The sequence below is a fragment of the Pelodiscus sinensis genome, chromosome 10, assembly GCF_052426305.1.
Source record: "Pelodiscus sinensis isolate ZL-2025 chromosome 10, ASM5242630v1, whole genome shotgun sequence".
Taxonomy (NCBI): Eukaryota; Metazoa; Chordata; order Testudines; family Trionychidae; genus Pelodiscus; species Pelodiscus sinensis.
In genome coordinates, this window is record NC_143061.1 from 11,290,250 (window position 1) to 11,312,382 (window position 22,133).

A 22,133-nucleotide genomic window follows, 5' to 3' on the forward strand; every position below is an offset into this window, starting at 1 on the left:
TATTTCCCTTTTAAGGGACCAAGAGCATTGTGAGACTCAGTCATATACACAATTAAATACGGTGGTCATCAAAACAGAGCACTCACAAGTCACAAAGAGCATGCTGAGGAAGAAAACGACAAGGAAGGCAAAATAACCAATCCTCTAAGTGGAGGCTGGGCTGGGGTTGTTATTTTGGGCAAACAGTCAGCAGGGTAAATTTACCTCAGCTATCATCTGGCCCAGCTCATAAGCATCATTCTAGTGACAGCCAGACATGCACTGCCCCCGGCTGACTGAAAACAGCAGCTGAGTGGGCAGTTAGCGGCAGAGAAAGCTGTAAACTAAACCACTGGAGGGAAAAGAACAGAGGAACACTTGACTGAACATGCCCAGATTAGATTTAGATGAATTTCCAACTGAATACACTTATAATAGTGATATAATTAGATCCCAGGCAGGACCCCCAAACAGGATGCTCACCATGCATGTGGTGATGCCTGGGTAAGAGAGAGACCGCTCCCTTGTAACACAGACCACTGAGCCTGCAACCAGTACTAAGGCCCTACAAAAAAAATCTCATTTAAGGCGCCATCCTGATTCCATTGCTTTGAATGGCATAGAATCAAGCCCTTGAACCTCAAATCATTCCTTCCAGCTGCTCCCAAATTATAATGAATAAAACATCTGTCTATTCAGATAGTGAGCCAATTGTCTTCAGACATGTCTGTAAAGCACCAAGCTCACTAGCAAAGCTATAAAAGACACAGATAAATACGCTTTGCAGATAGGATTGCCAGCTGTCCAGTATTCACCCACATAGTCTGGTATTTTCGGCTCCTGTCTAGTAAAAAAATTCAGAGAATACCGGACACCTAAAAGGTCCAGTATTTTCTGAATTTTTCCTCGGCCAGGAGGCAAAAATGCTGGGCACCAGGCAACCCTACAAACACTGAGCACCTGGCCTCCTCCCCCCTGAACCCTCCTCTGGCCCCCAACACCCCCAGCCCCCATGCTTACCTGGTTCCCCAAGGCTGCCAGCACAAAATGGCTTCCCCTGGGTCTTAGTGCTCAATCGCTCCCCTGTTCCCTGCACTCACTCTTAAAGGGGACATGCGGTTTTTGGGTTTTTTTTTGGGGGGGGGGGCTTACTAAGTCCCTGGAGTCCTTTTTTTTGTCTCCCCCCTCCCTTTTTTCCCCCCTTCAACAGATTTTTTTCCCAGTGTTTTTTTTTGGGGGGGGGGAGGGAGTTCGGTATTTGTGTTTCAACCATCTGGCAACCCTATTTTCAGACATTTCATCCTGTTTGGTGAAAGGAAAGCAAATTGCAAACCAGCTGAGACTTTACAATACTAGATCATTAACTATAAATTGGATAATATTAGCATAGTGCTTTGAAGATGTAAAACACCAAGTACTATTTTTACTATAAGGTATGGATACCAGATTCACACCATCAGGGTTAATATAATCACTACATCCACTCCTGCATGATTCGTGGTGGCTAGGTTTTCTTCACCACACAACAAAATTACACCAATAAAATTAAAATCCCTAGCTATATTCCTAACAACATTAGAATTAGTTATACTGATTTAATCTAAGTATGGCCTTTAACATGTTTTGTACTCAGTGACCCTCCTTTCCAGTGGGGTTTTTTTTTTTTTTTTTTTTTTTTTTGTAATCAAGGGCTGGCTGGGGGCTGTGCCTGAGGAAAGCGGCGAGTGCTCCCAAAAAAAAGGTGACGGTACGCCAAACTGGTGCATACCGTCACAAAAAAAATCACTGCTCCTTTCTATTAAGGATGTTAAATTGTGGTTGTCTGGTTAATTGTGTCATCAATACAATTTGTATCGACGACACAATTAGTTGATAAGGGGCCACTCTGCAGAGCCTCAGCGGGGGTAGCTCCTGGAGCTGGTACTGAGTAGTCCCAGCTCACACCGGCTCCAGGAACCACCCACACTGTAGCTCTGCATTTTAAATGTAGTAAGAGCCGCTGGGGTTCTACTACATTTAAAATGCAGAGGCGCAGCATCCTGGACCAGTGCAAGCCGGGACTACCTCAGTCCCCGCTCGCACCGAGTCCAGCAGCCCCGGTTCGCCGTGGGCAAGGGCTGCTGCCGTAGCAGCCCTAGCCATGGTCAGCCCTGCCTGCTGCAAAGAGAGACTGTTCTGGCAGAAGCCTCCTCTATCCTCCTCAGCTGCCTCTGATATAGACAGTGTGAGGGCAGGCAGCACTGTGGAGACGGTGTTGGGGGAAGCCAGCTTTCAAGTCAGCTCTCCCTCCCACACCCACCGCCTCTCACTAACATCCCTACTTTCTTTGGCTCTATATAAAGCAACAAATTATTAATACTGCAATATCTGTAAGCCATTATTTTCTTTTTGCTGTCTTTCTGAATTTCACTCAAGCCTGGGTAATGAAACTGGAAAGTGACAAATGTACTCACTTCTGAGCCCGCTTTACTTTTGGTTCTCATGGGCTAATACAACTTTATTGTACATAAGTTCACAGTGCAAGAGGGTAATGTTTAAAACCTCAAATCACCACTTCTATTAATAGGATGGTGTCTGTATTTTGTACAATCACACTTACATGAACACAAAATCTAAAGGCCGAGCTGCACGCTAGAGTACTGAAACCTTTTAAGATAGTGGTAACCTTGCAAAATAAATAGACAAGTTAAAGATCTCTTTTCTGAAAGCAGGATTCAAGCACATTTTGCCTGCAAGGTGCTGTCTGGGAGACTGGCCATGCTGGCTTCAAATGAGTTCCCTGAAACAATTAACCAGGTGACATCAGGGAAAGTGTAAGAAGTTCACAAAAGGTCTTTTTTTGGGGGGGGGGGACAAACTCACAAAAAGAGTCTTTCTTCGTCTCTCAGGCTGATTTTTGTTTCTAACTCAGATAACGGTCAGGCCTTCTAGTATTCCATGATGAAGCTGGAGCACATTCTCTACCATGGCTCTTACAGTGTTTTGGGAAAGAAAATCTCATTGGGTATGTCTACACAGCAAAGTTATTTCGAAATAACAGCCGTTATTTGAAATAACTTTACTAGTGTCTACACAGCCAAACTGCTATTTCGAAATTAATTCAAAATAGCGGAGCGCTTATTTTGAATTTGGTAAACCTCATTCCATGAGGAATAATGCCAAAATCAAAATAGCTATTTCGAAATAAGTGCTGTGTAGACACACATATCGAAATAGGGGAACTCCAGCCTTCCCAGGGTGCCCTGGTGGCCACTACAGCCTCAACCAAGAACACTCCTCTCCCTCCCTCTCCCCAGAGCCCTTAAAGGGGTTGACTCTGGCCACACTGCCTGTGCCAGCTCCAAGCCTGCCAGCCCAGAGCCAGCAGTCACTGCCCGACCCAGTGGCCCAGAAACATAAGTCAGCAAGCCACTGGCAGCCAGCCCTCTACTGCTCCCCAGGAGAAGTCTGCCAGCTCCCAGGAGCCTGCCAGGGCCCAGAGAAGGTGAGCACCTTCCTGGTCCAGAAAGGAGATCATGGACCTTATTCAGGTTTGGGGGGGATGCCCCCAACGTCCATGATCTCCACACTAGATGGAGGAACGCGGTTGTCTATGGCAGGATAGCTGCCAGCCTGCCCACCAAAGGCCACATGTGAACCCAGGAGCAGGTTTTCATGAAAATCAAGTTGGTCTGGCGAGACCCCCAACCCTGAGCTTCCCCTCCCCCCTCTTCCCCTTGCTTCCCCCTTCCAGCTCCCTCCTTCCAGGTTTCCCCGTCCCCTCTCCCACCTTCTCTCCTTCCCTCCCTCTCCTGCCTCTTTTCCCCAGTCTCACCAGAATTTCATTTTCCCCCACCCAGTTTTGTTAAATAAAGAGAGTTCATGTTCATGAAAATACATGTATTTTATTTGACATCAGGAAGGGGGGTTAGGGAGGGTAAGTGGAAGGACGTGAGGGAGGAATGAGGCACAAGCCCCCAGTGGGGCAGACCAGGAGGCACTTAGTGCTCTTCAGGGTGGAAGCTCTCTCGCAGGACCTCCTGGATCCTGACTGCCCCCCAATGGACCTCCCGGATGGCAGCCTACAGAAAGTGCAGCCAGGCTCATGGCAATGTGTCCACGAGAAGCAACAGAATGCCATGGGGCAGCTCTGGCTCCATGCTGCAGAGTTCTGTGGTGTCCCGAGTGAGGGCAACCAGAGCACACAGAGACAAATGCTTTGCTGTCCCTCATCAAGGTAGGCAAGCAAGCAGGAAAACCTGAGAACCGGCTGTCCGGGGGGTTCCCTTTAAGCACAGGCCTCAGATAGCCTCAGGCAGCAGCCACACAAAGTAACTCCTGACCTGATGCCCTGCCGGACCTGGTTCCGGCCAGCCTTAAATGCGATTCAGCATCCACTCAGTGTGGACGTGCTATTTCAAAATAGCTAAATGCTATTTCAAAATGCATTTTGTGTGTAAACGTGTTATTTTGAAATAACTTATTTCGAATTAACTATTTTGAAATAAGATATTTCGAAATAACGCTGTAGTGTAGATATACCAATTATGATTTGATCCTACTAATTTTTCTGATTTCTTCATTTCTGTTCTTATGACACAGCAGTTCAAGTCTCTCTATGAGGATTTTAAATAGATGTTTCTAATACACACTAGAAGGGATTTAATATATTGAATAGCCTTATATCAAAGAGGGTTATAACTAACAGAGTAACAGGTGCCCAAACTAGATTGACTATATGCAAAGCCAGGTTCACTGGAGCTCCCTTGATCACTCAGATCAAGACACACAGAATCTATTTCGGCAGGTCACTTGATCATCCATTGCAGCCCCACTAGTTGTGAGAGCCCTGATTGGCTAGGTATGTGCACTGGCTGACAAATCATTGGCAGTTCTGTAAAAAAACAACACATGGTCTGATGTATGAGCCTCTACCAGGGAATTCTGGGTCCAGCTCAGCAAGGAAAAGGTGGAAAGTCTGGCAACTCAACACCACCTATGCAGACCAGACTTGGAGTCAGGAGGTCAGCTGACTACTAACTCACTGTGTAACCTCATGCAATTAATAATTTCTCAGTGATCTGGTTCTTCCATTTGTGAATGGGGGATGATATTTATTTACTCCCCTTTGCATCTCCAGATCTCCAAGCACTTTACAAAGGGCTAGACAAGTGCTAACCACCCCTGTAAAACACCACTTCAATGATTAAAATGAGACAATATCAAGAAAGTTTCAGTTTTAGCAGCAACAGCTATACAGAGGTCTATGAAAGAGCTCACAACGCAGAGGAAAGCCAAATCTCCACAGATGCCTCAGATCCATAGGATCCTAGAGTAGACCATGACAATTCAAAGGGCCAAATTAATCACTAGAGAAACTCCCCCGCATTCAAGGATTAACTGGAACTGAGACTGCTGGAATCTCTGTGGCAGCTCTAACAGGATGGGCACAGAACAGTCAGATGCAAGGACACAATTTAAAGAGAGAGCACGAGTCCTAGACCATTCAAGCCCCTCTTCTAGCAACAAATGGCAGAGGAGCAACAGTGCATCACTGACTCATTTTAAGCCATATTAAATGCATGCCCAGAGGCCACAATGGGGGCCTCAAACCCATTCAGTAAATTGGCAATAACAAAACCTGGCCCAGTGTTCCTATGAGCCTTTTCTGTGTGCATCTCATTCACATGGGCATTACTAACACTGCAAGGCAGCCCTGCTTGGCAGTCTGCTTTCTTTCGGAAGCTTATGCCACCAATCTGTAAACGTTTGGTGTTAATTGGAAATTATTCTGAATATGAACTGCTAGCAACTAGCATTTAAACTAGCGCCTGCCAACTAACTGCTCATTAACAACCCCTTCCTCTTACCCGGAAGGGAACTTCACTTGTTTATGCTCCTCTACTAACTTTCCCTTTCTTTTCTTCAGGCGCCTTTTTCAGAACTTGCTCCTGACACAAAAATTACGGAATCAGTTACGATCCTCTCAGCAACACACTCCACAGACCAAAAAAAATCCAGTGGGAAGCCAAGCTTTTGTTCCTCCTTCCACTATGAGAGAGCTGGCCCTTGCTATGAAAATATTTAACTCCCTTCGCCATAGGAAAAATTACTTAGCTACTTTCAGTAGTCACTGTGGTTTCTATTCCCCCTCCCCCCCCCACACACACACACCAGAAAAGCCCCAGAAGTAGGTAGAATAGACCTGATACCATACAGTCCCATGCTTGAGTTTATGGGGTTCTAATGTTTCTTGGCTGATCCATAAATCAGGTGATATCTAGGAAAATTGGGGTTTGAAGGAAAGATGAATAGAGACAAAGGAAGAAAATTCACTGGAGATTGCCCTTTTTCCCCCTCCCTTCCTAGCTTTCTGGAGAGCAGGGAGATATGTTAGGCAGAGAGAATTGTGTAAGTTTTATTAAAAGAGGTTCAGTGTACAGTTCCACTTACTTTGCACAAGAATGGGAACTCCTCACTCATGAGTAGTTACAATCAGTTCCATTAATTTCTGTGGAACTACTTCTGAGAACACCAGCTCACAAGAATGAATCTGGGGTCCCTTATATAAGCAGCTAATTCAAATTAACATTTTATAAAAGCAATATACTGTGATGATGGCACATATGTAAATAGACAGACAGGTGTCTAGCAAGCCCTAAACAGTTTAAGAATACCCAAGAGGCTGTTTGGGGATGAACATTAATAAGATTTTTTTTAAAAGGAAAACACTTGCAAGATTGAAATCTTTCCACTTTGAACAGTTTTAAAAACAAAACAAAACGAAATAAGCAAAGGCAGACATTCTGGCAGCTGTGCCCAAATGCACATGCACAGGGAATAGACTCAAAGATTATGTGAGAGCAGCTATTTACAATACCTAAAAACAGCACTGCATTCCTCCTTTTTGGTAAAACTCCACCAGATGCCCCTGGTACCTTCTGGAAAGAAAGCAAGAAAAAAGACACCATTAAAAATCTAACCTGTGACAATGAAATAAGCAAACAGCCTCATGCCGGAGCTTCCCCTGACAGGTAGAGGAGCCAATGTGTGTTTGATGTGTTTTGGACTGGGATATAAAGTAGTGCTGCTAAAAGGTGCCAGACTTGATAACAAAGCCCTCTATATAATCACAGACTAGGTAGAGCAAGGGACCAGAAGCATAGGCTTCCTTATCCTTCACCAATAAACTCAACTCTGATTCAGCGGGAAGTCAGGGTAATTTATTCTATATGTGTACTTCTCTCTGCCAAGAAGAGTGAGCAATTGTGATAGCATTGATAAGGAGACACACACACCTTCAAAATTGGGATGGGACCATCATGCAATTTCATATACACTCCTCAACCATCAAATGTCAACAGTGCTTAACGGCGGGAGACAGACTGGACATCACAACCCAGAGGTGAAAGACTCTGCCTCCCATTACCAATCCAAGTGGGCCAGCAGAGCCCTTCTGGCTGTAACAACAGACAGCTACCTAAAGTAAATCTAAAATAAATCCCTCCCCAAAGAAGGCCTAAACCTGCTCCCACTAAAGTGAATGAAAACCATCACAATGGTCTGTAAGTGCTAGGTACAATGCAGAAAACCTATGCTGGGAGATGGGTTTAGTTTTAAGATGGTAAAAATCTATGAGTAGAGCACAGCTGTGGAGCAGGTATTCTAGTGACAGAGCTAATTTCAATTTCAAGGTAGGGCTTCTGCCAATTCAAAGTGCTTTATAAAGCAATAGGAAGTATACTGGCAGTGTAAAAGCAAGTGCAACCACAACTCTTTCTAAGCTATTCAGAACTAGGTACCGTTAAACTTCTTTCATGATTTGTTTTTTCTGGCTATTGTGTCACCAGCATGTCTTTTCTAGCATGTAACATAATGTCATGCTGCTTTAAGTGGGGTTTGTTTGTTGCTTCTTTTTTAAGCAGTAAAATTAGAATATAACAGGTGGAAAGAGCCAGGCCCAGAATCTGTCAACCTAGGAAGAATTCATGTGTTTGTCTATGCTGACAGCAAGGTCAAGAGTTCACATATTTTGTGTGACTCCTTCTGCCATGTAAATAAAGCTTCGGCCAAAGAGATTAGCCAGAATCATCAATAAGCTTTCGCACCCCACAGAAAAGTTTTCCATTATCAGAAAGAACAGATGCCAACTAATGTTTCTTGGCTACACTTAACAAAACAACAAAACCTACTGTTCAGATTTACCCGAGTGATATTTGATTTCTTTTCCCTGTAGGCGGGGGGAAATGGCCACTACCATTTAAAACTTGCTAATTTTTCTCAATGAAATGTAAACGACAAACAGAATTACTTTATGTAGCATCTTCTCTCACTCTCAAAAAAATCCCTGATCTACTATAAAAAGCAGCAACAGCAACAATATATCAAATAGACAGTGGCGCTGTCACACTATACACCCCAAATTATCCTAGTGATTCAACCCTGACACTGGAAAGTTGGGACTAAACCCCCACCACTGTGTGTGACCTAGAACAGGATGTTAAGACCAAAATTTTCAAGTGCGACCACTCACTTCGGGTACTTAACTTCAAATATCTCAGCCTGATTTTCAGAAGTGCCACAAACACCTGCCACGCTCAGAATTCCCCTGAAGTTGTGGGTGCTTGGTCCTTCTGGAAAAGCAAGCAATTTATGCCTGGCTTTCCCTATCTGCAAGCCAAGGGTGATACATTTTCTCTCATGGGATATTACAACTTTAATTAATATTTGTAAAGAATTTTAAGATCTTCCCACAAAAGGCAGAGTCACTGTGAAATGGTAATGTCAGTGCTACGTCAGTCTCTCCAAGTTACTTATACTAAGTGCCAGGAACCTTATTTAGACGCTTTATGAATCACAGATCTGTGTAATGAACCACCATACTATCTGTGTTCTCACAAGAGGGCCCATCACTAGCTAGTATCTGAGCACCTGCCATGTAGCAAATCTTATCCTTCTCTATGCCGTATGTACAATGGTTTCAAAAGTCATGGGGCCGAAGTAGGGATGTAATGATGTAGTCGATTAATGGATAAGCAAAAGCTTATCAGTTAATGCTATAAACTACACGCATTTCACTCCTCCCCACTCCCCCAGGTAAATTTTTTAGCAGGCTGGACTGCAGCCCAGTTCAGTCCCAGCTTGCACCGGGTCCAGGACCTATCCCTGCTGTGGCTCTGCATTTGAAGTGTATTAGGAGCCAGGTGGGCAGGCAGCCCAGCTTAGTTCTGGATGCTCAGACCCCCTCTGGCCAGGGGCTGCTGCCACCCCATGCTGCTGCCTCTATATCGGAGGCAGCAGTGTGGGACGACAGGCAGCCAGTCTGCGAGGGGAGCTGGTTTTTACCTGGGTCCCCTAGCAGGCCAGTTCCCGCCTGGCACCCCATGCTGCTGCCTCTGATACAGCGGCAGCAGCACGGAGTGGCAGGGGGCTCCTCGAGAGTGGAGCTGGAGCGCACTGGCTGCTGGCTCCATCCCCGGGGACTATAAAATTGTTGAGTAACCAATAAGAATTCATTAGGTTAATCAACTATTCAATTAACCAATATTTAACATCCCTAGGTTGAAGGCAGAGAGAGGACTAAACTGGACACTGCCTGTGTTATACCCCCACTGCATAGAGTACTGGCAACACAGCCACTGACGTATGCTTCCCATTGATTCTATGGAAGAGAACCTAGGAACAGAACAGTGGTATAAGCTGCCATCACTCTACTGAAATCAATGGAACTAGACAATTTATACAAGTGGACAACTTGGCCCTTGCTCTTTTGTAAAGCTGTGGCAGAACACAATATCACACAGCTGATAGTTATCCCAGACACTTCAAAATGTGACAAAGACTTCCGCTTTTTGCAAGGATGATACCAAGGCAATGACACAAAAATAGCAGCCTGGTCACCTGTATCCAAAGTCACTGCACCCAAAGCTTTATAGCGTCTCTACCTCATTCAGCCCTAGTGCTTAGTAAGCACCCAGGAACCTGTGCTGGGTCCTCCATGAAGCTGTCAAGCAGGTGAACTTCATTATAGGCAGTCTAATGGATTCGCAACACTTGGCATTGTTTTGCTATGACATGGGGTCCCATCACTACCAACTCCACATGGAGGAGCTGGCTTCCACCACTTAGGTAGCACTATCCCAACAAGCTGTTTTAAGAGCAGAAGTACAGGTCCTCAAAAGGATCACCAGTTTCTCCTTACTGATGCTTTCAATCATTCAGTATGGGCAGCAGGCTTAGCCAACCTTGCTGATATCTTTGGCTACGTGAATGAATGAGCTGAACTACTCATTCCAGGGGCAACACAGAAATGCTTGTTCATCTGCACCAGGGTACAAGCATTTATCAGAAAACAGGGATATTTGTCTTCCTGAGCACAAAGGAAATGTGGGATCATTTCAGACTTCGAGACAACACATCGGCAAACTAGCACGGATCAGTAGAATCCATTCAACTGTATTTTTATAGTTCCAATTAGCTAACTTAATTGATGTTAGTATCCTAATGCCAAACATCTAGTAAGGTAACATGGAGACATATATGAATTTATGATAATGTCTAGCAGAAGTGAAGCAGAGAAGTAGTTTTCATTTTCACCCCACTGTATCTAAACCTTTGGAGACATATCCAAACACAGGTACATACACACACAGCTAACATAGGGGCATTGTGCTAGACAACCCTTGTTTTCTCAGAGAAACAGTAATACTATTGTACTATGAGTTTATATATTCCCTCTCATTCAAAAGGATCCTAATGTGGATTACAAATGGTAGAATTTATGGACATTCAGCCACTGAAACGCTGCAGCTTTTAACATTACACATTAGGCTCTATTGCCACTATGTCACCCTCCAGCCATATACTGCGCCAAGCTTGCTGAACCTGGCATGTGAGATCTGACAATATCCCGCCCAAGATGGTACAACTGCAACTTGCAAAGAAGCTCCAAAATTCCTCAATAGGGGGAGATTGTCTTTGCAGTAATCCAGCCATTTACGTTTATTCTGACACCGAAATGAACATCAGGGTACTTGCTTTTCACCGCTAAAGATCTGGGTTCAAACTCTCACCAACTCTGCAAGGAAAGAGATTTTGAAAATCCCAGTTTAACCCCAATTTGGCTTTACACTGAAACCTCCCATCTACTTTGGCATGACTCTCTCATGGACAGAATAACAAGGACATTGGGGGCTAGGGATGAATAAGCCTGAATAGAATTTCTGCCCACCCGGCTCTAGCCAGTGCAATTACCTTTCCCAAGCACTAAATCCACTCTCCAAAAGAACATTTGCTAGAACCTGCCCAATCTACCACAAGAAGTTTACAGTTTACTGCATCTCCATTTACTGGAGGATCGATTCTCTAACGATTGATCTTCCTGGGTTCGATTCAGAGGGTCTAGTAAAGACCTGCTAAATTGAATGCTGAGAGTGCCCCCACGGATACTGAGGGTACTCTTCGCTGGTGGGAGCATTAAGGGAAGTCAATGGGAGCACTATGGAGATGGCACCATGCTTGGTTTAAGATACATCAATTCCAGCTATGTTATTTATATGTTGCTGCAGTTGCGTACTTTAAGCTGACCTTCCCCCCCACAGTGTAGACCTGGCCTTAGAGTGTAATGGAAATGCAAACTATTTTCCAATTGTGTAGCGACATGGAATCTTCTGCCAGAGGATTTCCCTCATTTTTAGCATGCACCCACTCACCCCAATTTCTAGACGCCACTCGTCTGATAAAGAATGGACAGGACATTTTTCCAAGTTCAAGAGAGATCTTTGATCAGCAAAGAAATCACTGCTGTCAACCAACCCCACGTAACTATTTCAGTCCCAGAAATTAGCCCAAGGATTCAGAGCTATATTGCAAAGTAAATTGAGTGGCACATCAAACCAATCCATACCCAATCCTTTCTGTTCTGGGTCAGAGTTCATTAACAACCCCTTGTACTAGAATAGACACCAAACAAACACATGCATGTTCACACACACACAGTTGGCCTTAACATTTGATATCAATAGCAAACCCAGTTACAGTAGGAAAGTATAATTAATAGGAAACTTGTCTTTATTATAAGAGATTGAGCGGGGAGGCAGAGGTTTGGATCATTTAGGATCCATTTCAGTCAACATATGGAGTTTGGATTACAGCCCAAATTAAGACAAAGGTTCACGTCTGGATTCAATGGCACTGAAATGTTTGAGTCTTCTGAGTACATTTCTGCCTTTGTTCTCAGAATATTTCGGATATATCGGAACCAGAGCCAGAGTGTAAGCCTCTTGGTCCAGATTTTTAAAGCTATTTAGGTGCCAAATGATGAACACAGGTGCCCAGTAAAAACAATGGGAATTAGACACCTGGGTGCTTCAGGGGGGTGAGGGGAGAATGTTAGGTAACTAAATACCTAGATCCCTGTGTGGATACAAAATGTGCTTCCACATCCGCATCTGTATCTGCAAAAATAAGCCACGGATGTCTGGATCCACATATGCAGATACCCGCGGATACAAAATGGGTATCCACACATTTTCAAGGCTCTATAAAAACTTTTAAAAGTCTGGCCCCTGTGGTTTGAATAAAAAATGCACAGTCAAAGTTGAAACCAAGAATCTGAATCTGACCTCTACCCATTTCAAAATTCAAAGGATTCAGATTTGACATTTCCAGTTTGGCCCATCTCCCGGATATTTTATCTGAACATGCTTATGAGGCCCCACTAAAAAAGTTGGTCTAGAAGCTAAAAAGCTCACCTCTCTCACATGTCGTTTTAGATGCATATATACACACTGTCCTGTTTTTCGATAATGACTTTCAACGTGTTCCCTTCCAAATCCCAGAAACGTGTTCATGCACACATAGAGACCTCCTTCTGAATCCTGAAAGGAATCACAGAAAACAGTTATGGTACAGAAGTAACTGAATAGGACAAAAAGACACGAGGAAGTAGAGACAATTAGGAGGGTGCAAAAGGTCTGCAATTCCTCTTATCACATAGTTTGCATCTCAGGTTATAAAGCACACAGAATTGCCTTCCTTTAAAGAATCTTCCACATCATGTGACAATGTATACCAGCAGCTGATTGGATCATAGTAACACTAAAGGTTAATAAACCTACGGCACCACTAGAGAATTTACAGTGGTGCAACTGCACTGATGCAGCTGTGTTGTTCTAAACTCTCAAGTGGAGTTGCTCTAAGTCTAAATGGACGAACTCTCCAATCAACTTAATCAATCCACCTCTAATGAGCAGCAGCAGCTATGTAGGCAGGAGAAGCTCTCCCATTGACATAGTGCTGTCCACACCAGTGGTTAGGTTGGTGTAAGTTTTGTCGCTCAGGAGGGTGGCTTATTTGCCGCACAAGCAGTTGTGTATACATAGCGTAAATGTGTCCAGTATTCCCTGTAAACTGTGCACTTGTGTGGCCACCCAGGAGAAATTCAAATGCTGCCCAGCTGATTTGCAGACCGACCACTGCTAGGTTGTGTGTTTCTACTGGTGGTGCACCGTCATACATTCCTCGGTGAACATAAAATTTTATTCTGCCCATGGATGGAAACAATCCATACATGGATGAAAAAGATTAGAGGGAACACTGGTCACGACCTGATGAATAGTAGCAGGCCTTGAAAAATTCACTTGCCTATTCATCCTTTGCAAGAGGAAGATATCCCTTGGCGAATGTGACCACTTTGAGGGATGAGGGATGCTGCTAAGCCATCAATTCCAGCAGAGTCTAAGCTTTCATTTTAAATAATATAACATGTCTAGCCCTGTGGTTACAAAGATAACTTTATGAATGGGAATCGGTGTACAGCTGTCCTCCTGAGGGTACAGCCAAGCTGACCACATCAGCGCCTCTTCTCTCACTCCTTGCTATCCCAAGCTGTACAGAATTACTAACAAGATTCTGGTCCATTTCACAACTCCTGTTTAGAACCCACTGGGCCACAGTGAAATTGTCAAGAATTATCTCAATTTTGCTTTGCTTCTGTTTGGGGTATCTATGAGCAGAGACCCACCCTGTCCCTAATCACAGCAGCCTAAATAAAACAAGTATGCTAGAGGAGAAACATGAGTTACTTCCTTTTGAGACTGATTAGAAAGAATGAAACCCTAAGGAAGGTGCAGATAAAGCAACTCAGCAGAAGTCCCAACACCTTTTCCCTTCCCAGTAGCTGGGTGTTGAGGTCAACTTGCTGACCAGGGAATTGCCTCAAAATCCCACTGCTACCAGGTCTCTCCCAAATCATTCAAACTGTGCTGCTAATGGGTCTGGTCACCTGGTTAGTGGGTGTCAGCCATATCTTTCAAGCCCTTTCTAGTAGTATATCTTTCCATGTAGGTGGCGCAGGATCTTTTTAAAAGCACTTTGACCTTGCTTGCATTCTGGGCTGTAGGATGACAAAACACCTCATTTCTGATACTTTGGAAACACCACTAGCTGAAGTCACCGGCACTTAACTTAGATATGCTAGTGTATTAAGCAGCAAAAGTCACCAATGGCTTTGTATTGTTACACAAAAGAAGCTTATGCATCATTCTTGATCAGGTATTGTTACAGGAAGAGGTGTGTTCTTGTATCTCTTATAAGCGAAAAACCAAGACGTCATGCCTCTGGACAGGAAACAGGACTAAATGTACTCTTCCAATTTTGGAGTCATTGTTTTATCCAAGGTCACCTGGCATGCTGGAAGAACACTCTGAAGGGCTGATAGGGCTAAACCTCCCTGTGTTATTTAGTGCCTGACATCAGATCTGCTGTGTGCTGCCAATTCTCCCCCAAGCACTGAGCCTATTAATTCAGTTCACCTCAAATGTGCAAACTCCTAGGCTAAAAATAAAAAAAACTCAAACCCTGTTTCCTAGGCAAGCTCTCCAAAGTTGGAGAAGAACAAACAGATACAATATAAGAACTACACTATGGGTAAGTCTAGTCTACATGCCTCTGTCGCCAGAGGCATGTAGATTAGGCTACCCGACACAGTAAAATGAAGCGGCGATTTAAATAATCGCCGCTTCATTTAAATTTACATGGCTGCCGCGCTGAGCCGACAAACAGCTGATCAGCTGTTTGTCGGCTCAGCGCGATAGTCTGGACGCTCCCCTGCCGACATCAAAGGTATTTGTCGACCACCCAGGTAAACCTCCTGGGATGAGGTTTGTCGGCTCAGCGCGGCAGCCATGTAAATTTAAATGAAGCGGCGATTATTTAAATCGCCGCTTCATTTTACTGTGTTGGGTAGCCTAATCTACATGCCTCTGGCGACAGAGGCATGCAGTCTAGACATACCCTTGATGAGTGTAGGAACTCCTTCAAGAGGAAAAAAAAAACATTGTGATGTCTGGTGTGTATCACAATTTAAGAAACTAGTGTTTATCAACCAAGCTCAGTTTTGCATTAATATGGTTTTCTACACTTGTCCCCCTCTTCCCAAACATTGCGGGTGGAATCCTAGAGAATTCAGTGACAGAACTTTCATTAATTTCCATGGGGCCAGGACTTCACCTTGCTTTTGCCTTCCTATGAGTATCTCTGCATCTTACAGTAAGTTGTGAATCCCATCCCCAGGTTTTGGGGTCTGCCCCCCAATTCCTGATTTTCTAAAGGGAAATTCATCAGACTAATACTCATAAAAATAATAGTTAAAAGACAAACCCATACATGACAAGCACTATCACAGTTAAGACTCCAGAAGTAGCATTGTCCTAACAGTGTCTAGAAGCTTCAACCAAGATCCGTTTTGCTAGGCACTCAAACACGTAAGAGATCATACCTGCTCCAAAGAAACTGCTGTCAAGACAAGATGGACAGATGGTGAGAGAAGAGGTACCTGCATTTTTATGTTACAGACAGGGAATTTATGCACGTTTATCTTAAGTGACTTGCCCAAAGTCACCTAAGGAGTCTGTAGCAGAGGCAGGAATCAGATCAAGGTCTCACAAGTCTCAGTACAGCGAAGTACAAGTTCACCCTTCCTCTCCAGGGAGCAACCCCTCAGGTAACCAAGTATCATTTATACATTTACTATTGCTGGCTTTGCACTACACAGATCACATTAGGTGCTCACTAACACAAGCCCTGTATCCACTGAGACAAAGTTTCTGTTGGGAAACAGCCTTTGTCTTCTGCATGGGAGTTTGTATATACTAAAAGAAAATACAGAGTCATGCCGAAACTACAGGGCACTCCTGCTAAATTAGAGAAAGATGGTAGGCACAGATAAACAGCCTGGGTCATTTATAATTTCACGCTGTCATCTCCGTGGCTTTAAGATGAACATTCCATGGTTACTGCTGTGAATTTGATGAATGCAAGATGAAGTTGGGCTAAAACAGATTTTAGTATCACAGAGCACAATCCTCACTATTTGCTGAAAGTCAGCTACTTCATATCGTCCCCTCTACAGTAGCTATACATTGCTCCACTACTTCCACAAATCCCTCTTCACAAGCTCCCAAAGCCATCACAGTTTGATCAAGCAGCTCTCTTTCATACACGTAATGCCAGTTTACACATATGATCCCATTCATGTCAACAGGACTACTTATGCAGGAACTGTATGCAAGCTTGGGAAAGGGCTGCAGGATTGGGTCTTAAATTCATACACCAGTGACATGCTGCTGCTCCTCTGACAGAGAACAGGAGGTCGGAAAAGTGTGGAATAGGACTCTACACAGTACCAACAGCGGAGATATGCATAAGAACGGCCATACTGGGTCAGACCAAAGGTCCATCTAGCCAGAGATCCTGTCTGCCGACAGTGGCCAATACCAGATGCCCCAGAAGGAGGGAACACAACATGGAATCGTCACGTGATCCCTCTCCTGTCATCTGTTTCCAGACAAACGGGCTAGGGACACCATTCCTACCCATCCTGGCTAATAGCCATTATAGACCTAACCTCCATGAATCTATTTAGCTCTTTTTTGAACCCTGTTAAAGTCCTAGTCTTCACAACAACATCCTCTGAGCAAGAGGAGGGCAAGAAAAGAGAGAAACATTTTATCTCAAGACTGTTAAGCAAACACTTTCCTCTCATGGAACGTCACATGGTTTCTTTAACATGAACTAAAACAGATGCAGCTTTGGTTTTTCATATTCACCTGAAAGATCCACATATACCAATCCTTGCAGTACTGCCCAGCTGTGTCTCACAAAGCTAAGTTGACCCTGTGGAGATCCGGCAGGAATGTGTGGAGGGCAGAAGTATGATTGTCTAGTTCAGGGATGGGGGAACCTTGTTTGGTCCGGGGGCCACTGATCCACAGAAAAATCAGTCGGGGACTGCACAAGTGAGAAAACCCTGAATGAGGCGGCCCCTGATTGAGAAGGAAAGACATTCTCCACATTTCTATTGCATACCAGAGTATTCGGGGGTCCAGGCTAGAAGATTTTTTGTGCTCTAACCCCATGGAGCACAAAAAGGGGGCTGGAGCACCAGTCTGGGGGGACCCCGATCTTTGGGGGCCAGATCCAGACAAGCTGGTGGACACATCTGGCCCCCAGACTTTAGGTTTGAAAGACCTTGACCAGGGTAAGGAACCTAAGATCAGCCCAATTACCTATTCAGAACTCCAGCCCCTAGACACTAGTGGGATGGCTGCACTATAGCCAGAAGTCATGTCTTTAAACTATTCAGCTAACTCATCTCTATTTTATTCCTGATCCACATGATATGAGAAAAACAAGGGATCAAGAATTTGAAGCTAGGATTACCTCCACCACTGGGAGCCACCAAGGACAACACCAATGCATCAAGTAGTAAATAATCCTTGTTTTAAAATCATCCCCAATAGATATATATTTCATAGATTCATACAGTTTAAAGTCAGACGCGGTCGTTATGATAGTCTTGTTTGACGACTAGTATAACAAAGACTGTAGATCTTTAATACGTGAAAGAATGGAAGCCACCTGACATATGCAGTCATTCCTTGTTCTTTCACATCCTTTATTACCTCCACGGTTACAGTCTTCTCTCAAAAACTCAAGGCTATATCCAGTTAAAGAAGCCTGTGGATGTCAATGGATAGGTGCTTTGGGAACTTTGTTTACAATTCTGTATTCTCAGACATGCTTCATTCGCTTTTTCTCCGGAACAACTCCATGAGAGCACTCAGCTTCTTTGATTAGAAGATTATAGCAACTATCCAACATTTGCTAAATATGCTAAATATGGAAGCTGCGTTAAGTTAGCCAGAGGTTACTAACAGGACCATTATTTCTCCTGGAAAAAATAGGCAGGCTGTTCTCTCCATTAACTTGGACAGAAGAAGACAACACTGTGTTCAAAAGTCTATCACCGTCATGGTAAAACAGCATTAGTGGTCAGGATTAGAGCTCTCTGATGTATGAAATTCACCCCTACGCAGAGAGCCAGGCTCTTGCTCCACTTAACATCCATTCAAGCCTAATTTTAAGAGCCTAACTGGGGCCTTGGCCTGGTGAATTTTATCTAATGAGAATACCATGTGCTGGCAGGAGGCAATAGTCATCTCAGATTTTTACGTGGCTATGGTGGAAAATCTTTTTCACTGATTATTTCGAAATGTGAGTGCATTTTTGTGTTGGTGAGAAGTATCAGACACGCAGTCCTAGAGACTCAGTTATTTTATTTAAATACAAACAAGAGCAATATACTGTTCCCAGCAAGTTTTACTGATCATGCCCATGCTACCTAAGTATCCACTCAGCCTGAAATAAACAGCCCAATCCTGCCCCAATATGCAGCGGGCTCAGAGATGGAAAATACTTTCTCCAGTTTTTCCCTTTCTTTTTCAAAGTCTTAATACAATGATAAGGTGGAGCCCTAGATCCTGACCTAGAAGGACCTTCTTATCCATCCAATCGAGGCACACAAGCAGGGGGGGGATTTTAACAACGTGCTTCCTTGAAGTGGGAGTAAATGTAAGTTTTGCTTGCGACACTACTTACTGTTTTTCATCCTTTACATTGCAGTGGTGACCACAGACTGCTAAGTGCTTTCCACACACAGAGGAAGGAATGGTCCCCTGCTCCGAAAAGCAAATGGTCTAGAAAGATTACGTTGTATCATAATTTAGGCTGTACTTTGTGATAAAACAAAGGTTGGAGGAGGCTTTCGAAAAGGGGACTCCGCAGTGGTATAAAGTTAAAGCATGAAGGGGTTCACCTCCCTGCAAACCTTGGAGAGGGTGGAGGGAGATGGAGAAAAAATGCTGGGGAAAGGAGGATTGGGGAACACCATCACCAATCCACAAGGAACCAGCATGAGATCACCATCTCATTTCAAGCACACGGGACCTCAACAGCCATCAGAGGCTAATGGCTTTCAGTCCCTATCAACTTCATTTGGATTTGAACCAGTGACCCTTATCCTATTACCAATTCCTGAGCCACCCAGTGCCCCAGGGAAATCTACGCTTTAACATTCTCATTTCCTGACGTGGCTATGATAATAGTGTATAAGGACATCTGGCTGTTACAGAGCAACTAACATCGCAAATAGTCACAGATTTTGACATCTGATGTGCAAGAAAGGGTGTTATTAAATAGTAGTAAAACATGCCAGTAGGTATCACAGGAAAGAGGAGAAACGATACACTAACAGTCACAATCCTCAATAATTATTTCAGAGGTTAAGGGATAATAGTTACCAAGGGATTATCCACCAGCATCTCATAAATGAGATTTCTTGCACTGAGGGACAGATCCCAAGGCCAATGGAGTTAATAGAAATTTTGCCATCATCTGCAATGGAACTAAGATTTATCCCTACAGAAATGATGACCCAGTGGAACATTTTAGGGTCCTATTGAGAGAAGTAGATCATCTGTGATCACCATTACAAGCCTAGTTATGGCCAAACCAAAAAATCTGTGGTAAAAAGAGTACAGCAGCATACAATCTTGATTATATTTGGAAGGATTAAAAGAGCATTTCTATAATATCCGCAAAGTAAAAACCTTACAATAGTTTAATGAAGTGTCAAGCTTCTTATTTCATAAATGTTTAAAAGACAGCAGAAATGTCAGCATCTAATAATCATCTAAACAATACATAATAGCTTACAATGGGGAACAAAAAGAAAGAAGGTGTCTCACATACTCCATTGCTATTGACAGTGGGATAATAAAAGTAAATCATGTCAAAGCGAATGAGTACAATGGCACGTGAAGATTGCCCCTGGTACAAATAAAAAAGCATGCATCCCTGCTCCCAATATACTAGAGAGAGTGTAACTTGCATTAATTTACCAGTATTTAAGCTGTGCATTGGGTGGCTGGCATCTAGTCACAGTGCTATTGGGCAGCATTAATCAAGATGCAAATACAAACAAACGAAGTAGTAAACACACAAATGAGGAATTAAAGGGAAAAAAACCCATATGGAGATGCAGGGTGGAGAGAATACCTGGAAACTACCAGAGTGGCAGGCAGGAAAAAGATCTAAAAATAAAAAGCAGGACAAGAGGTACACAAGAAGAAACGAGAGGGGAAGAGGAAAATGAAAGACAGGAGAAGAATAAAAGCAAGGTTACTAGCCACTAGATTAGTAATTAAAAGTCCAAAACTGGAACTTCCCAGCTACAGTTTTTTTAAACAGAGCCACTATTTTATTTTATCATCTCTCGTGATGAGTGTACACAAAATAACAAATGGTAGAGAGAACAGAGATCTGGAACTTCTATTCATCATGTCTCACAATAGGAAAGCAAGGAGGCATTCAACTCTGTTGAAAGATGGTAAATTTAAAGCTGTTAAACGGAAATATATTCCCACTAACTATACAGTTGGCCTGGGGAACTCATTGCCACAAAAATCTTCGAGACTAATCTTAGCAGGATTTAACAAAGGATCAAACATTTCTGTTGATAATAATATTAGGTACAGTGGCACATATTACTAATATAAACAAGAGTTTTGGAACCGGTATAGACCCTCTAGCTTCCATCTTAAATCAATGTCTTGATTGTGGGTTAGGAAGAAATTTTCCCTTGGGGCAAACTATCCTATAAATGCTTGCTAAGAGTTTCTTGCACCAACTCTGAATTACCTGGCACTGGCTACCACTGGAGACATGATACTGGGCTAAATGGACTGTTGGTCAGAACCAGTGTGGAAATCCCTATGTCCCATTTGATAGAGGGTGTCTACACAGAGACACTAAAATGATACCTCACCACCATTGTAAAGATCTCTGACATCTACAAGGAAAAACAGTTTATTTCATGGAGCTAGAGAACCCACCTTTCTGAAGCAATCTATTTAGGCATGTTCATAAGCAGGAGCGTAGCCTCTTACATTATTGGATAGCTCTGATAGCAAGACAAAGGAGGGTCTTGGAGCATTCATGACTTGTAACAGGAAGAGAAATTATATTCCGCCATGAGATCCAGCAGATATTAGTCCTCCATGTAACCACTTTGAGACCTCCTAAGGTGTTACAATCCTCAGTTTGAGAACCCCTGCTGTATATAAATAATACTGGTGCTCAATCATTTCCTCCCTTACCAGTAATGCATTATGTCCACACTCCCCTACTCACAGAACTGGGGTTGGGGGCCAGGAGCAGAGCCGGAGACTGAAGCCAGAGCTGGCGGTCAGGACTGGGGCTAGGGCCATTGCTGCAGCCAGGAGCTGAGGCAGGGCTGGACCAGAGCAGGGCTTGTTTGTGCTCCCTCTCCGCCCCCATGTGGGGTTGGCCCATGCCCTGTCATACTCCCTAGGGCTCCACAGTTTGGGGACCACTGTCCTAAGGACATCTGAAGGCCTTTGATGAGCAACGTAATATGGGACGCTCACTTGCAATTCAATCAATAATAATAAGGGTGTGGATAGCTTGTAATACCCAGATTTACACCATTGCCTGTGTTTATAATGTCCTTGAGTAGCTCTGTAAGGAAAACACCAGCCCTGGTGGCTATCCAAAGCAGCAGGGCAGTTTCTCTTATGGGAGCCGCTGCATGCGTCATCCCTGCAAATTCTACTCATACCTGGCTATTTTAGAGACTTGGTGTAGCAGCAACCATCTAGTTAGCTTTAGTATCTAAGTGCAGTGCCAGGGAGCAAAGAATTCATCCATCAGTCAGTTGTAAGCTATAATATCTTCCGATAGTGCAATGAAAATAAAAATGTGGTCCCTGATGTGCCTCACTACCTAATTAAAAAGACCATCAGCCATACCAAAAC

At 43.7% G+C, this 22,133-nt stretch overlaps 1 protein-coding gene across 1 annotated transcript in view; it reads right to left on the reverse strand.

Moving 5' to 3' along the window:
• The window catches only part of USP13 (ubiquitin specific peptidase 13), a 92,118-nt gene that overhangs the window by 59,605 nt on the left and 10,380 nt on the right, over positions 1-22,133 (reverse strand). The window contains exons 2-3 of the mRNA XM_075938035.2: positions 12,711-12,836; positions 6,839-6,899 (exon numbers count right to left, since the gene is read on the reverse strand). Coding sequence (XP_075794150.1) covers positions 6,839-6,899; positions 12,711-12,836 — 187 coding nt within the window. The remainder of the gene's footprint in view (positions 1-6,838; positions 6,900-12,710; positions 12,837-22,133) is intronic.